General features: G+C 37.9%; 1 protein-coding gene across 1 annotated transcript in view; it reads right to left on the bottom strand.

Moving 5' to 3' along the window:
• Positions 1-211: 211 nt before the first annotated feature.
• Positions 212-18,920, bottom strand: part of CNST (consortin, connexin sorting protein) — a gene marked incomplete at its 3' end in the record, with an annotated part of 34,077 nt that continues 15,368 nt past the window's right edge. Inside the window, exons 6-10 of the mRNA XM_081998357.1 lie at positions 16,439-16,460; positions 16,161-16,257; positions 9,619-10,496; positions 2,120-2,255; positions 212-417 (exon numbers count right to left, since the gene is read on the bottom strand). Coding sequence (XP_081854483.1) covers positions 212-417; positions 2,120-2,255; positions 9,619-10,496; positions 16,161-16,257; positions 16,439-16,460 — 1,339 coding nt within the window. The remainder of the gene's footprint in view (positions 418-2,119; positions 2,256-9,618; positions 10,497-16,160; positions 16,258-16,438; positions 16,461-18,920) is intronic.

Here is an 18,920-nt window from a genome sequence, read left to right as displayed (position 1 = left end):
CCATGCCACAATGCTACAGCTTAAGATGTGAACGTTTTGCCACCTGATTGCTAAAGTAGAATTTTCTTGATTTCTAAGTAAAAGTGAAGTACATCATCAAATACACATCACCTGCAGGTGGCAAGTGTTAGAGACTTGAAATCACTATTTTTTTCTACCCTCTCCAGTAACCATAGGTGAGTTCTCAGTGTGCTGATTCTGCTCATTTCAACTATGAGAAGGCGATCCAGTGTTTAAGTTCTTCCATACGCTGCAATATCTGGGTATAATAGAAATCCATGTTGGCTGCAAAATCAGTACACACAGGGGATTCCATGTCACCAAAGGTACAGTACAATGCAGTTCCTCCGATGCTAAGGAAAACAGTTGCTATGCACAGCAGGATGAGCAAAATACAGGAGCCACCAGCTACTTCATCTGTAAATATAAGAGCAGAAAAGTGACGTGAAAAAGGACGATATACAAAGCAATATGAATGCATCTGAGAAAGTCTGAGAGGGGTTTTTGCCATGAACGAGTCAGGAGGTAAACATACTTAGTAATGCTCACAGTGTCAAAGTGACCATAATACATACCAGCAACGGTATGTTTCTCTACCCAGTCTTTTCAGGAACCTAAATAATTATATAGCTTAATCTCTGCAACCTGTTTACCTGCCCTTGCTGATATCACTTGCGGAGTCATTCTGCCATGAAGCAAAATACACTTAACTATAAGAATGTCACACAACCAAAGCCTTCCTTCATAGAAATAGCTGAAACAAAACAAAAGCTTTGAAACTAAAACAAATAGAAACATTCTTGCTTCATTTGTACTGACACTGACTGTGCTACCATGAACCATTTGTGCTTACTCTACATTTGGACTGTAAGGACAGAGTCAAAACCTTCAGGGTAGGCTACTGTGAAGGTTGTTGTACATGTCAGTTATTCTGTGTTAACTCTTTGCATGATTGTTTCTTCCAGAGTAAGAGCAATAAAGAGGTTGCAGAGGTGCTGCTACATCCTCACAACCTCACTTGTCCTTGGTAACTTGTATGCATTCATGTATTCAACATCTGCATCTGCTGTCAGACTGAAGAGGCTCTAAGAAAATTTCTGACCTCCCTTCACTCTGTATTGGGAAGAAGAAACAGGGGAAAAGAAAAAAAAAGAAGAAACATTCAAGCACTTTTTTGTGTGTTTGAAATCAGACTTAAAATAATAATAAACAACTTTCCTTTTGAGTCACTAAATCCCTGGGAAAAAAAAAATCACAGAAGAAACTCTAATTGAAATTTTATTTAAAACATAAATTGTTTTAAAATTTCAAGAAAAAGATGGGATTAGCTCCCTTTTGGGGAGTGAATGGATTTTCTTTTCAGTGTAAGACACGCTTAATACACTTCTAAGCACTAAAGACTTCCATTAATACCATTTACTGGCTGGCACACACGGTAGATATACAAAGTACTGTCATTAGTAACCAAAGCATTTTTAACATCTCTTTAGTTTGAATAATAGAGATCTTAAACTCCAAGAAAAGCATAAGAAAATAATATATTGTATTTCTTATGAGGCTATTTAGCCTATCAAAAAAGCAGTAAGCTGTTTAGCCAAATTTAATGACAGCTAGCAAATACTGTTGTATTTGCTTAATGTTTAATTATGTTTAATTATAAAGCAAGGTTAAAATCTGACACCCTCCAATCCCACAGTCTACTAGAAAGGTTTGGAAAGCTACCTGTGGACAAAGCACAACAGACTTGTTTCTTTTGCATCGCTCTTCACCTGCATGGAGTAGACTTAGGGAGAAAGCCTACACCTCCCACCTCTAAGCTCTACACATTAATGAAAGGACATCCATCAGATGTCACTTGCAAATCATTCAGCTAGAGGAAAAACCCCGTGGCTTCAGTCTCAACCAAGCTTTAAAACAGAAGTGTACTTACTGTATCCTTCTGTAGCCTTGTTACCCAAACCTGATACAGAATAATCTTTGATCCATCACCTTCACTTATTACTTGATTAAAAGCCAAGACAGTATGCACAATGAACGCTCACTTTTCTCTTGTGAACAAAAAGATCAACAACATTTGTACCCAAAGAGTGCAACCCATGAATTAACAGCTAGAAATTACCTTGATCCAATGTGTCTTCCATTTCTTGGAATCGCACTCTTCTTTTTGTTTGCTTTTGCTGGACTTGAGCAATTGTTTTTCCTTCCCTGCCATCTCTCTTCTTTAGTATAGACACCAATCCTTCCGCTGGGGCAATCTATCAGGAAAGACAGTGAATGGCACCAGAGATGTCAGAAATCCAAGCATAAGATCTATTTAACAATGACTTTAAGGAGGAAATGAGCTAAAGAGTTAAAAAACGGTTTCCACTCTACTTTTCTTAAACATAGCAGCACTTGTGAAATCTCCTTCTTGAATATGTCCATTCTTTAACACGCAAGACAGCTCCAGTATCATTCTGCTGTCTGCTGACACTACCTGCCCTTAATTGCTATCAAAGTTAAATACACATACATTGACTGTTTGGCTCATAGTTTGTATTCACTGCAACAGTTTCTTTGTAAGCTCACATTATTAAGTCACATGAGTTGAGGCAATGGTGAGGAGGGTTCGCATGAAAAACACTATCATCAGAAGGCAATAAGAAGTCAATGACACGCTGTTACTGCCTCTCCAAAGACAGAATCCTGCAGAGACTGTCAAATACTAATGAGAGAGAAATTTTCCAGCATTGCAACTGGTTCCCCAGGGTGGACAAGCAGCTACAAGTTGGGGCCACAAAACCAAAAAGAGGTAACACCAGGAAAAAAAGAAAGTTTCAATGCTCTGGCTAGATTCCAGCTCCACATTGTAATAAGCTCTCTGGATACAGAGGCAGTTCAAAAATTCTTCCGTACAGGCTGGTCATCACCCAAGCAGCTTGTCAAACAGCAATACAGTCAACAAGTCAAGAAAACTGTAACTTCTCTTTCCTTTGCTACAGCATTAGGCTTATGTCCTGATTTTGGCTGGGATAGCGTTAATTTTCTTTCTAATAGCCGTTATAGTGCTGTGGCTTGGATTTAGTACGAGAACAGTGTTGATAACACACTGGTGTTGGCAGCTGTTGCTAAGTAGCTGCAGTGCTTATACTCGGTCAGGGACTTTCCAGCTGCCCGGGCTCTGCCAGCGGGGAGGTGCAGGAGGCGCTGGGAGGGGACGCGGCCCCAGCTGCCCCAGCCTGGCCAAAGGGACATTCCCTGCCACAGAACGCCCTGCTCAGTGTAGGAGCTGGGGTTGGCCAGGGGGCAGGTGGTGAGCAATCGTTGCATTGTGCATCACTTGGATTTGTATAGTCTATTATTATTATTATTTCCTATTTCTTTGCTGTCCTATTAAACTGTTTTTTATCTCAGCCTGTAAGATTGGTTTTTTTCCCTGATTCTCTCTCCCATCCCACCTGGGGAGGGAGGGGGCGAGCAAGCAGCTGCGTGATGCTTAGTTGCTGGCTGGGACTAAACCACGACAGCTTAGCTGCAAGAGTATATGCTAAGCCATACTAGGATGTTACACCAGCCTGAGCAGTCTGTAATTTTCTAGCTATATTAAAGTTGGAGAAGTATCACAAGTAAAATGTTTTCCTAAACAAGCAGTTCCTGGTGTGCTAGAAATAAACAGAAATTAAAATAGGAAGCATATTTAGACATGACCTTTTTTATCTTGAGATCACCTTTACCTGAAGAAAAGTCTTAAGTCATCTCTTCATAAATCTGATTAGCACTTTTTAAAACTTACTGTGTAGGTCAGCAATAACATTTGTTAAATTGAAAAGTAATCTGTATAGATTTGTGCTACAGATAAGAAAACATACCACATTCGCAACTGAGTTCGCAGTTCATCTATGTGGGAGATGATGACCCCCAAATGCCTATAATTTTCACAAAAGTTCAAAGTGGAAAAAAAGCAACTTCCCAGATAACACTGTAGTTGCAGACAACTGACTGTTTAACTCCCCCCCCAAAATCTAATCAAGTTAGAAGACCATACATAAAAACTCGTTTGTGCTGCAATTAGAAGAGCTGCAGAAAAACAGAAAACAAGTGACTTCGTAACTTACGTCCCTAAACTTGCTTCATGCTACAAGCTTATATAATGCATCAAAGCGTGCTGTAATCCGAGAGAGAGTGCATTGAACATGGCGAAATGTATAGCACAATCCAATAGGCACTGTACCAACTATGGCATTTGCAACATTTGAACATTGGTAAATGCGGCAATCTGCAGATCCCTAGTCTGGCAGTATTTTATAGCCCTCAACTAGACAAATAATGTTCTCCTGAGCAACTCACAGAATTGGTTACTGTGGGTATATGCCTACAGGCTAGCAATTTTTCCCAAAATCACAACTGAAAGGATAAAACTGATCTCTCCCACACTTCCCCTTTTGATATTCACTTTCCCTTTTGATTACCTGCTCAAGAGCTTGAACGGATTATTTAATGCAACAATGCAATGAAGTACTTACAAAGTAGTGAAACTGTGGAGGTGGTGGAAAGAAATTGCTTAAGCCATCATATGGAGGACCACTATTTGGCACAAACGAAGCCAAAATAATAGCCCGCAAGTGTCTCATCACAACAGACAAGCACACTGGGGTGAAGCTTCTACTGGTAATATTGTTAGCCCTGGAGAACTGCCGTGAAAATTTATCAGGCCAGCCAGAAAATCAACACTTACGTCTCCTTGTTGTGACAAGGAAGGGGGATTGTATAAGAGTGTGTTAATTTGACTTATTTTGGAGGGGGGAGATGAAATTTTGTCCTTTAAAAGAGTAGATTATTTTAAGCTTCTGTGTACAGCATTGCTTTCATAAAGAGGATCAGTGCCTCCTCCTGCACCACCCACGCAGCAGGCTAGCTGTCGCCTGGCACGGTGTTCACAAGCAGCTTGGTGGGAATGTCACCCTGGGACGGCGGAGCGTTTGCATCAGCCTGCCCTAAGGTTAGTATGTGGTGGTCTGTTCTGCAAGCACTCGTTTCAAACTGAGACACTTCATATTGTCTGTTGGCTCTTGGCAGTTTTGGAAAGACTGTCACAAGCCCTGTCTTCTCCAAGCTTAAAACCAGAGGGCTATCTTTGATGGGATTATGTGGAAATGTGTGCTTTGGTGATTACAGTTATGTAAAAGGCTTGAGAAGGAAAGTCTTGCTACAGTGAGGTCCATTTACTTTCCCTGTCAGCCTACACGGCTGTTTCAGGTTTTACTTCTAAATGTATGGGAGCTACAATTCAATTCAATTCAATTCAATGCTACAATTCAATTAAAACAACTGTAAATGTATTTTCACTTACTCAGCTTCACTGGCCTTCACAAAATTTTTTCACTGGAGCTTTTATAATTAGTGTACAGGAACTGAAAATGGCATACGGGTATGTAGTGGCATTTTGACCAACAGTCAAAAAGGAAAGCAGCAATGACTGTTGGTTAATTGAAACTCTCTTAAATATTTTAGCTTTTCTCTTTTTACCACTGTTAATACAAAGTGATTCTGCTTCACAGAAAAGTTTTAAACTTTTTTGGAGGAAGTTTAATATCCTGGCTGCAAATAAGAAAAAATAAGCTCTAATTAAACTACCTGTCTCTTCTCTGCTTAAAACAGCATTTGCTAATAAAGTATTTTAAAAAGTTCTTGCATTATGCATATTTTCACCAAATATGATGTGTATATATATTTATAAACATATTAGACAAAACTATGAAAATAAGGTCCTGCACTTCAAGCTCTTAGAGAAAACAGATTAAACATGACTATTGTAATAATTTTTAACATACATAAGTAAATAAAAACCCCTGAACTGGAGGCACTGCAAACTGGAATCTGGGAAGAAAAGTTCATTTTATGAAGTATTTCGGTCTGAATGCAGAGAACTACTCAAGAAGAAGTCTTGTTTGCATATTATTCTGTGGGCTGTATTCCTTATTCAGTTACTTGGCAAAGGCCTATAGTTTTATTTCTAGCAATACCAGATTTCTTTAAAGCGGTAATCCATAACTGTACAACAAATTGACAAAAAACAAGACTGCCCTGGGTTAAGCTATAAGCAGCAGAAAAACATCTTTGCTAATAAACTACATTAGATACATGAATAATGTATCTAATGACTTTGAAAAGGAGCTAACTTAGTAGACTCAATATTCATACCACAGCATCAGACTAATCATTTTTGTGCTAATACATTTGCCATGCAAGTACTGGGGCTCCTTTATACAGCAACAAATAGCTCAGATACCGTGAAAGCATTTCATACAGAAGCATAATTCTTGCAAACTCAAAACTACAGGACCAAAGCCATACAAGAGAACAGGAGATCTCAACAAGGCATTGTCTCCAGACCTAGTACAGCTAGGTGGAGACTTCCTTTCTGCAATCAAATCAGCTGCTAGTCAGTACATACTCAGTACTTCTTAAAAGTCTTGGTGTGCAAACAGTGCCAAGCAAAAGCTACTACCTTATGTTGCAGTAGAAAGTATCACTACCTTTCCTTTCCGAAAGAAATGTGAAACGGTAATTTTCAAATAAAGAAACTCATTTCTCCAATCATCACTCCGATAAAAAGCTTATGTTATAAACTTGTATTTCATATGGCAAAATGCAACTCACATTATTGAGGTTACAATTTGACTGCTGGTGTGTCATTTCATTCTCTCAGAAATGATAGCAAGAAGATCTAAGAAGAGGTTACACACTTCTGCTATCTGTTGCTGCCAACTGCTGACAGTGCTTCAAAGCTATCTGAATCTAGTTTCTATAAAATGACAGTGATTTTCCATCATTTGCATGTTGGCATGCATGGTTTGTACTACTGAAGAAATAGCCAGTATAAGGGATTGTACAATATGTAAAGCACTATTTTAGTTTTGCAATTATTTAAAGCCAGAGTCAGAATTTATTGGCTTTTTAGTTTTGTAATTAGTTATTGAAAATAGCAGACTAAAAGCAAGTGACATAAAGGATCTAAACCAGAAAACTACATGAGATGATTCTCTGATCTCAATAAGGGGTCAAACAGAACTTTCTAACTGTAAATACACACACAAGTACTTACCCTTTCCCATTTTCAATAACTTAATATTATACCTCCATTGAAGAATATTAATGAAATGTTGTCCTACCATACAATTTTTGTACCTAGGTTATTTCAAAATAATCTTTATTTCTGCCTTCCATTCTAATTTATTTGTGGCAATTTTGTAAATACTCAATGAGAAGTTTTATGACAGTCAATTTTATTTATGTTTTGGTTTTTTTTTTTTTTTTACTGTCACACTGGTGCGTTTAATGTAATTAATTTAATTTCATTCATGTGGCTACCAATGCATTTTCTAGGTATTTCTTTCACAACTACTAAAAATATTGTCATCTTATTAGATGGCCACAGCCTGAACAATACAGCTTGAAAGGCTTCAGGAGGACAAGAAAAGAAGAAGTGTTATGGCTGGGTGCAAAGATCAGTCTGCTTGTTAAAACATCAGTGGAATCTTATTTTAGCACTAAAACAAAATCAGTGAAAGCAAGTTTAACAGTGCTGCTTTCTCAGGGGTGCCAAACTCTCAATTCCTGGTGTCTTCCAGGGAAGCTGTGTAGAAGAACCACTTCTGAAAAGCAACCCCTAAGGTAATGATAGGTGGTAAGATTAACCGGAAAAACAAAATATAAGTGTATAATGAAACAATACAAGCTACTGTGCTGTCCTTAACTCACCCTGCTTGCATGCAGAAATTTCAGGTATTGCAAAACAGGCTCAGATGCTGCATATTACAAATTTTAATCAGTATTGAGATTAATCCTTCTTCTCTTCTCCCTGATTTAAACCCCTGACCTCACACACAACTCAGGCTTCTTGCTAAGCATGATTCAAAGAGTCCCACCAGTGCCAGCCAACATTATGCCTTATATGGCCAGAAAAAGTACTACAGAAAGACTCAAGGTATTTTTTCCTCTCCAGAGACTCAACTCTGCCATCTGAGTACTGTCAGTCCTAGCATCGGCATAGCAAACTAGAAATGAAACTAGCTTCCCTGTAAAGCATCATCATCGGTCACTGTGCCAATCAATACAAGCATAATTTTTCTAACAATATCAATATGCTGCTTCCTATCCCATCCTCTAAAATGCAAATGGCACAAGCATAGCAATTTAAAATAGTTGCTGTAGGATCAATTTAGGATTTTTCTACATAAACAGAACAGTTCTCTCCTGTAGCTTAAAATGCTGAACTTTCAGTGGGCTCAAAAGAAGTCTAATCCTTAGGGATGATAATTAAATTACTCTTCTGTTATACATGTATATTGGCTTAGCACAGACTGTCAACAAAATGCTTTTCTTCAAACCATCCTCTAAGTGAACACAAGCCAATGGATTTATTGCAAAACTTTGATTACATGTTTGAACATGTATGTGGGTTTCCACATCTGCGTGTTGTCAAGAGCTTGTGTACAGCTTTGGGGATGTAGCCCACAGTCCTGGTATGTGATATGCTTCCTGACATCCCACAGAAAGAAAAGGTGTTTTAGGGACAAGTCAGGATGAAAGATCTTGGAAAGGAGATCAGAAGCTGTTTAGGTGGGGAGAAAAAAAAAAAAAAGCTCTGTTTTCCAGCTCTGGAGATTTTGCCAAACATGTAATAACATCAGCATGGATCCTCAGTATTTAGTTCCCTGCCTGGCTGCTGTCCCTGAGTGATAATGGGGGTTCTTGGTCTCTGTGCATAGCTTCTGATCTATAGAGAAGTACTGTGACTTTATTGCCAAGGCATGGTATATTGTTAAATGCATTAAAAATAGAGATTAACAAGAAGATACCTTTTTATAAGTCTTCCCTCTCTACATCTGGAATCACATCATTTCACAGTAATCTCATTTTTGCATTTAAAGAAAAAGCTTTTAAGGTCCCGTGGTTGCAAATGCACCAAAACCAGAAGATAAATGAAGAAAAGATTTCATCATATGCTCTCCAAAAAAGTCCCAAAGCAATAAATCTTCTACATTTGCAGAAGAGCAATATAGCTTACGAAACGCTCATCCTTGTTGTGGCCTATCAGCAGTGCTTCAGAAAGATGGGTTCAGGTTTAGAAGTTCTTTCTTAGTTTTGGTTGAACAACATAACTGCCTAAACTTGGCAAAATTAGAAGCCCATACATTCATATACAGAGTTTATTACATATGTAGTTCTCACCTATATGGAATAGGCACAGAAAAGCGAATTTTATTTTACGAATAGAAATGAACCACATGTTACATCATTTGCATCATCTAGGTCTCTGATGTGAAACTGTGATTTAACAGGAATTGTTAGCCCATCTCCTAACAGCCTCTGTCAGAATAAAAAAAAGCTGTTCACTATCATATCTAAAAATCAATCTAATTTTTAGAAACACAGAACACTGCCGGTCAAGGAGGTGGAAAATGGGCAAAAGAAACTTTTTTGGAATTACCTCAGAACAGTTAAATAAGTATAATTTCTTTTCAGATTAAAAAAGTGATATATGAAGGACTATTTAGCACATTTTGAAGTTGGCAATATATAGAATATTTTAATTGAGATAAACATGGAAGATTTTATAGGATTCATGGTATTTACCTCAGCAATCTCTATCCTTCTTGCAAGTTCATCAAGAGAAGAAAAGCTGTCATCTAGTGATAAAGCTTCCAGTGAGTTGTAAGATGCGCGTTCAGGTGAAATATCTGGAACAGTGTCAAAGTCCTCTTGGTTTGATAAGTTTGCAAATGATTCTTCAGTGTCTATTATGTTACCATATAAAAATCTGAGAAATAAATCTTCCTGTTCTTCATTATTTACCTTCTCCTCCTGTTCTGCTGTCCTCTTGATTTCCTTGCATACTCGTGAATGGGCAATACTCTCATGCTCAAACCCTTTATTACACCCAGAGCATACAGCTGATGCAGTTCTGTCCCACGAAGATTTTTCACCATCATTATCAGGCTGTTTCTGTTGCTCCTTTAAATCACTATTTCCAAGCTGGCCACTAGCAATTCCTGAAGCGCCAGCAGCATGTTTTGATCTAAGCAGATTTCTATCAGCTTGCACATCTTTATCAGTAGGAACCAAATCAGTAGGCATATAATTAGCATCTGTTAAAAGCAAAGCATCTACCATTGGCTCAAGAGGGAGTTTCACTCCAGGCTCCCCAGCTGTGCCTTCTATTTTGTCAGCATCCTCAGAGGACTGTCTTTCTCTCAGCTGCAAACTGTTATCTTTACTGGCATCCCCAGATGATAAACAGCCCGAAGAAGGCCTGCCCACTGTCCCTGTGGACTGGGTGTGTGGCTCCAATGTTGATTCAGCACTGCAGTGCTGCTCCTCCATGTGGTCCTTTCCTGAAGTTACCCAAAGGCTTGCTACCTCTGTCTGTCTCTCAGTTTTGTTTTCACCTGGAGAACTAGTGCTCAGCTGTTCATCTTCTTTTTTCGGTCCAGTGCCAGGACAAGTTTCAGTACCTAAATGCAACAGGAAAAACAGTTCCAGTGTTTTTAAATGATGCAAAGCATCAGCTGGGGGGGGAAGAGTATATTGTGATTTGATAATGTTGTAACCTAATGCTTTATTTCAAAATGCATTCCCATAAAGGGCAGGTATTTTATACTCCAGTCAGAATAGAAGTTTTGCTCACAGTCTGAAAAGCTGACTCCTGATTCAGTGAAGTATTTACACACATTCTTGCAGGCAAAGCACGTGCTTTAGTGCCCTCCTGAAAAGAGTTACCCCCATACTTCAAGCACAATATGTATGTAAGTACCTTTCTGAGCAGCCACATTTCTTCTAAAGCATCTTTTATGTGAGTGCATCTCATGGAGGCCTGGAGTTCAGACAAATGCACTAAATTAAAGAAAACTTTATTTTGATGCTAGTGTATCTATCACACAGGGAGATATCCGCATTTCCATTAAAGAAGCTGAAATCACACTAATTTAATAAATTTTAAATTCAATTCTTTTAAATGGGTAAATAGCTCCTTTGGTTAATGCTAGATTAAATATCCAATTACAATATTTTACATAATGGATTGCATAAAAAGAGGTTGATTTTTGGATATGTAAGTTAGTTTACATATTAAAAATGCATTTGGATGCAGCTTATTTCTGTATTCACGTTTACAATGCAAATGAACACTGATTTTTCTTATCTGAAATTTCAGAGAGAAACAAGGAGTATTCTACATAGCTTATGAATTTACCTATTATTGGCATGATCTACTGATGGAGTAAATAGTTAGCGCAAGATGTCAATAAAATTATTAGACATTAGCCATTATGAGAAACCCAAAGCTTATGAAGGGAGAAAGGGGGTGTTTAGAATTAGAATACCAAAGCAAGTTAGCTGACAGACACTATCTTTTATTCCATACTGTAATAAAAACTAAGTTAAGACTACATTATAGTAGGAATACTGTTACAATAATAGTAATAACCTCAAACAACAAATTAATACCTCTAGAAAAACACTCATTTGCACTTTTTTGTGTGGCAAAAAGGTCTTATGAATAGATTACCAAAGAGATCAAACAACGCCCTCATTAACTGTATACATTCTCACAGAATGGCTGAAGATGTCTATGCCAATCTTACCCTTCCTCACCTGTTAAAACCTCACTTAAGATCTGAGCAATTTCCTGAACCTGTTACATGAAAGAGGGTCACATTTGTTAGTCTTTAAAGAAATGTTTCCATTAATTCATTATATTGAACAATTTTACTAAATTCTAAACTATCTCCATATTAAAGCATAATGAAATACAAAGCAGCATAGAAAAGACAGGCTTGGAAATTGAAAAAGAGACTAACCAACCATCTCAAAATGCAGAAAAAAAATCAGAACATTAACAAATAGAAAGGGTACAGGGAACCTAACTTCTGTAAATCACTGAAAGAAGAAATGGGTATGAGACAGGGACTTTTTGAAAATTAGACACAGATGAGTAGATAGCTCAAGGGATTTGTAACGGGATACTGAGCCCTTCACATACAGGTCATGAGTTCAAACACAGCCTGGATTATTGGTACAAAATTTTGTTACCATCTGTCAATTTTTCCTAGTGGGTACATCCACATTACAACAGGCATCTTTGCTGGCAGCCCCAACTGCAACAAAGAGTAAATGAAACTGGAAAGTAACTCAAATTCTTTACCATGAAAGGTGGCCCTTGAGCTCAGGGCTCTGTTCCTGAGAAAGTAATAAATGATCCTAGCATTGTTATCTAACTACAGATGTACAGGAACTGAGATGTAATGATCATTGTTACATTCCACATAAAATTTACAGCAGCTTTCAATATTTTCTTTACACCTACTTCAAAACATCTGCTTTAGACAACCCATGCCCACTATAGACTCAAGGCAAACTAAGACAAATACTTGAACATGTAATTAGAAAAGATGCTTTTTCCGACTAAATTAAATACAGACATATGCACCAACACAGCAGTAATTTTTATCTGACTGTCAGAGACATAACAAAGTGTCTACTGAAAATTTTCTAGCAACAAAAGCACTTATGGTAATTTAAGAAATGTTTTTTTCCCCAGAGTTACTTCAAAATTGACACTTGCTTTGCTCATCACAGAAACCTGTAGCCATCACTTTTTTTTATCCAAGTGGATGTTAATCCAAGACAGACTAGCAGAGAAGAGTACTGACCTACAGCATTCTACCAGTGGAGAATTCACACTTCTCCATCTTTGTCCGCCTTCCCTTTTAAAAATAAATCCCACATGACCTAAAAGAAAACAGGGTATGAGCAGTTTCTCCCCACCTTGGAAACAGGTCTATATGTGCAAACTTATGCTAAAGGTTTTATTAAATTCATCATTTCATTAGAAAAGCCTTCATGAAACCCATGAATTTGATTATCTTTCATTAACACTAAGTCTATTAAGGCTTTCAGTCAGAAACTGAACAAATTAATGGATATAGGATATATCAAATCTCATCTTTCAACATACACACATAGCTTTAAGAGCCCAGTTCTCTCTGTTGGCAGGCTTAAAGAGAAAATCCACCAGAAAGGAAAATGTAACAGAACACTATTCACAACCGTTGCTCAGAACAGCAGAAAACTAATTCAGTGACTCTCGCAAGAATCTTGACTAGCCAACTTCTTACAAAGCTGTTTCTTGGTCACTGTAACCCCAGAAGAGAGGAATCATGAATTCTTAGGATCAACTGCCTACAAGCCTAGGCTCAAACTATAATCCCGAATGCCTGCCATAAGTCAATGGAGTAATTTTTCCTTTAAGTTAGTAATGAAGTGTGATTTTACTTTGAAGATGCTACCATAGTATAGTGCAATAATCTCTACCATGTAATATAGCGCTCTCTATATAAGCTAATACTTGTTGATAATTGCTAGATAAATTCTGATTTTGGGCATATGAATTCACATGAAGGACAGTCCTCAAACCACTTGAGAATTTCATTTTCCTGTCTTACTGTAAGTCAGACTTCTACTACCAGCAGCTAAGTGAGTTAAGTAGTTCTCCCTGCAGATTGGCAGATACATTTCTAAGAGAAGTAGTAATTTACACATTTACTTCTCATTTTTCATGATGTAGAGGAAAAAAAACCACACAAAAAGCAGATGACAAGCATGCTAAGTTTTCAATGAGAAGGCCCCTGCATTTAGGCTAATGCTGAACAGGTTAGTTTAAATATTAGGAACTGTATGGTTATTATAGTATAGGATTCTGCTGAGGTTCAGGCAAAATCCAAGAGTCAGCCCCAAATGGCCATATTGCTTCTAGTCCTGAGCTGGATCACTCAGCCACAGCTCAAATATTTTTTGTGCAGCACTGAGTGGCATATACAAATTCAGACTTATGGATCATCTTTGTCCAATTTCTGTGTTAGTTCGTACCGATGCCTTCCCTTACTCAAAACCTTTTAACTGCAACAAAAACATTCAGCCCCATGCTGCTGACACATTGACTTAGTAAGAGGCAGCAGTAGCTAACTGACACACGCACCACCAGAGATAGAAAGACCTGTCACGGTGAGAAGTCAGTGCTTTCTCAAGAATGTGCTAATCTTGTGAAAAGCATCTTTTGCAAATCTTAAGTATTTAAACTTGAGTTAGGCTTGAAATAGTCATGTCTTCCTATTGAAAAAGTATTTAGCACTGCTGGAAAATTCTCAGCAGACCAAATTTCACAGAATCACAAAGGTTGGAAAGGACCTTCAAGATCATCAAGTCCAACTATTAATCCAGCGCCACCATGTCCCCTAAACCATGTCCTGAAGCGCCACATCCACACATTGTTTGAACACTTCCAGAGATGGTGACTCCACCACCTCCCTGGGCAGCCTGTTCCAATGCTTGACAACCCTTTCGGTCAAGAAAGTTTTCCTAATATCCAATATAAACCTCCCCTGGTGCAACTTGAGGCCATTTCCTCTCATCCTATCACTAGTTACTTGGGAGAAGAGACCAACACCCACATCGCCACAACCCCCTTTCAGGTAGTTGTAGGGAGTGATAAAGTCTCCCCTCAGCCTCCTTTTCTCCAGACTGAACAAGCCCAGTTCCCTCAGCCACTCCTCTTAAGACTTGTTCTCTAGAACCTTCACCAGCTTTGTTGCTCTTCTCTGGACACGCTCCAGCACCTCAGCATCCTTCTTCTAGTGAGAGGCCCAAAACTGAACACAGTATTCAAGGTGTGGCCTCACCAGTGCCGAGTACAGGGGCACGATCACTTCCCTTTCTTTTGGATAATACAGCTTTATTCATTTACAAGCATTTCACAGGAGCCCAAAGATTTTGATGACATTTTGAGAAGAATTACATTAAGAGAAAGGAAAAATCCATTCACACCATCAATTAATTCCACTTCAAATTTAGTATGTCTAGATGTTGTACTACAGTATTTTAACATTGACACAAAATGCTCCTTAATTCAGAAGTTTCAAATGTTCAGAAATTCTGCTCTCCAGAAAGCTTTTGGTCCCACTTGGAATAAAAACAATGGAAAAACTGTAAGTGCCTAATTTCTTTCCATAGGAATTTCCAACCATCCAAAACCAAAAAGAATTGGGTTCTTTTGATCTGCTTTCTGAGTTCTAGAACATGTTTGTTTCGTGTTTTCAATGTTTTGTGTTTAGTTAGGTTACAAGAACAAAGACAGGGAAAAGGCAGTACAGGGGTCATGGTAAAAGAGGATAAAGATGAGGAGGATCCACATTTGTAGAGAACTGTGACTTGGTATCTTCTTTAATTCCCGATTCTCCTCAATATCCTCCTGGCTGATACATACTTGTAGGATAGCTCAGGTTGAAAGACACCTCCTGAGGTCACTTAGGCCAGCTCTCATCTTGTGAGAAATTCTAGCTGCTTTTGAGGAGAGGTACTCAGTTTAGGCCAATTTTGGCAACTGGAATGTGGCAAAAAAAGAAACTTTTGCTCAAAGAGAGGAGAGATAAAGCACAGCCTGGTAGTCTACCAATACTCTTTCCCCTTGTCCCCATTTTAACAATTCATTAATTTGGAAATGTTTCATAAGAACCCAATGATTCTAACAAATTACTCAAAACAGCCACTGTCCCAAGGCAGGAGAAGGAAAATGAAGCTGACATAAAAGTATGTACTGAAAAAAATTAACTCAAGTATGTTTTTCTCTCTAAGACACCCCAGAAGCTTCCTAATTTTCTGTGCTGTTACAGCAGCAGTGTCTCAAAATCAGTATATTGCATGTAATTTAAAATAGTTACTAATACTGTTATCTATACCCAATTGCCACAGCTCAGAATATATGTCCATCAGATTGTTTACCTTGTATTTTATACATATAAATTATGTATCTTATCTCCAGTTTTACACAATTTTGTAGCTTATGTAGGCTGCTGTAAATGCATACACATTTAAAAGACTTTTTTTGATGGAGGCTAGAATTACTTTAATTACAATTCTGAACATCAATGACTAATTAAAATTGCATAGTACATCCATTGTGCAATTGTGAAAAAAATTAAAATTTGCACAAATGGATGAATCTGTGGGAATCCAACAAATATTGTAGCTTCAAATGAAATAGCTTCATAGTATTTATAAGAACATGTCATTACAGTATAATATTTAAAACAAACATATGCCCATGTACATACACACACACATACCTGATTTAAAAGCAGCAGCTGCTCTTTCCTTTAAATTTTTTGATTCCATTAACTGAAGCAAACAACCGCTTTCCCATGTATTTTCTGCAGCTACTAGCTGTAAAATACAATATTATTTCCTGTAATTTTTGAAATTAAACAGGAACACTCTGGCTTTTTGAGACTGCCAAACTTCAAACAGTTTTTATACTAAACTGGAAATGTTATATATAATAATATTAAAAATATATTTATTAGCAATCTTTGATAAAGCAGAATTCAATTAAACAGCTACTTACCTTATTTTTGGATGCCTGTGGCCTGCAGCAATGAAGAAAAAAAGAATAAATGAAACAACTCAGTAGCAACACTCTTCATAACAAATGTCATTGAAATCTTATAAGCCTTTGCTCTGCTCTAATATTAGCACAGAACTTTTCTTACATTGAAACAGTGTCAGCACGCTAGCGTGCTTTCAAGCACAGATCTGTACCATACTTGAGTATCATCAGAAGACCTATTAGCCCAAACATTGCTCCACCTAATTGAGAAAGCAGTCAAAAGAAAATTTACTGCGACTTATCAAGTGACCTAAATTCCTGTAAAACTTTATGCTCAGAAGGAACTCTACCAACTTTAAAAATCATGTAAGGACTCAGTATCTACTAATATTCAAAATACTGATAACTATAACAGAGACTGAGGAATGGAAAAAAACCCCACAAAACATATTGCCCTCTCCACAGATGGTTTACACTGGGACACGTTTTCTGGGTACTGTAAGATACGGCAGTTCCCACTGATTCCACTGGGATTCACAGGTGAGTCAGCACTGCTAACAGTCAGTGTGGACTTTGCATATAGAGATTCATGCACAATATGTTTTATTATGCACAATCTGTCTCACAGTCTTTCATACAGCAATGACGATAAAATGTTGAGCATTTTGTTTAAATCTACTGAAAAAAAAGCAGGAGACAGAAGAGGGAAAAGTACTGATGTTCATACTCTCTAAGAAAAACTTTCAAAGGCTGCACGGACTTTTCAGTTTTACCATTTAAACTTCAAATAAGGGACACTCAAAACTATCTTTAGAGGACAAACATGTCCAGTATGTAGCCATAGACCTTGAGTATCAGAAAAAGTTACATTACTTTCAATTACAAAAGCAAAATGCTCACATTTTCCAGAACCTGCATGTTATTAAAAATTCCAGTATAATTATAATTACAAGATAAATTGAGATTAAAGCTTAGGAAAAAAAAAAATAAAAGCAAATTGCCTAGAGAGTTTGGAAGAGTAATAATATTAAACACAGAGAACTAATCATGGCACATGAACACAAGCCTTAATTTTACCAAGTTGCAGCATTTCTGAGAACCGGGAATGATGTTACATAACTGAAATTTTTTTTTTGCAGTGAGGTTGCACAGAAGAATCAGAAGGATAAAGCAGAGTTATTCTCAACGAGGTGACAGCAGAAGTGACAATAGGGAGGTGCTGCTAGTTGCAGCATATAAATCACAATAGACCTCTATCTTAATCTTTCTGTGGGCTTGCAAGGTCACGTGCAAGGAAATGTAGGCTGAGAAACCCTGCAGGCACTCGGAAAGCAGTCTCTCAGTAGCAGCAGGCTCTGGGTGTAAACATGATGCTATGGTGCTACAGCTGCCGCCTCCTCCTTTGGAAATGCAGAAGTACGCTTTCCAGGGGCTTCCTCCCAAACTCATTCAGACTACAAATAAACAATCCCTGCCTGCGTTCTGGCAGTCAGCCTTCAAACTTCTGTACAGTCACCCAGAAAACAAAAAAAAGTGGAAGCCAAACCATACTCTCTATGAACAAGAGGAGCATTTTAGCTTTTGTTACATCCAGACCGACTAAACCAATACAAACATATTTGAAAAAGTTCTCTCCCCCCATCTGATTGAGACCATCTCTCCTTGTCACAGTTTGGTTTTTTCACAACCTTTGAGTGTGATTAGTTTCCTTATCATCATTGGCTGATCATTTTTCAGTGGCAGCTGGTATAGTTTTTTCTATCTGTCCCTTCAGCTCAATGTCTAGTAGGACGGACATTCACCCATGAAATAGATGATCATCTCCTTCCTGACGGGTACAATCCTGTATGTGTTACTACCCAGAAGAGCACCCTAGGCACTGCCTAAGAGTTTGTGATACTGATTCAGGAGGCTGATAAATCAGGTAAGGCAGGTGCAAACTAAGATTTCACAGCTTTTCAGAATACTGACACACTAGGGAACTACAGAATCACTGCTTCATAATGTTTATGCAACCTATATGAAATCAACAGAAGATAACAAGAATGACTTAAAGCATTAGGGAATTGTCCTAAAAAGTGGAAAATTTTGGAATAAAATCCTACAGGGTAGGTGTGAGTGCTGGAGTCTGAGATGCTGAGCAATTGCATTTAAAAACGACGATTAAAACAATAGGTATTAGTCACAAGCACCATATCACAGAATCATTAAGGTTGGAAAAGACCTTTAAGATCATCAAGTCCAACCATCAACCCAACACCACTATGCCCACTAAACCATGTCCCAAAGTGCCACATCTACATGTTTTTTGAACACTTCCAGTGATGGTGGCTCTACCACCTCCCTGGGCATCCTGTTCCAATGCCTGATCACTCTTTCCATAAAGAAATTTTTCCTAATATCTAGTCTAAAAGTTCATCATCAGTTCTACATCTCCCTCCTCCTAAATTAACACTACTCAGTTTTTACTTTGGCTGAAAATGCTAAAACTTAAAATTTT

The sequence above is a fragment of the Phaethon aethereus genome, assembly GCF_964289735.1.
Source record: "Phaethon aethereus genome assembly, chromosome: 3".
NCBI classification, from domain to species: domain Eukaryota; kingdom Metazoa; phylum Chordata; class Aves; order Phaethontiformes; family Phaethontidae; genus Phaethon; species Phaethon aethereus.
Note: the sequence above shows the minus strand (reverse complement) of the source record. Positions and strands in the feature narration are given on the sequence as shown.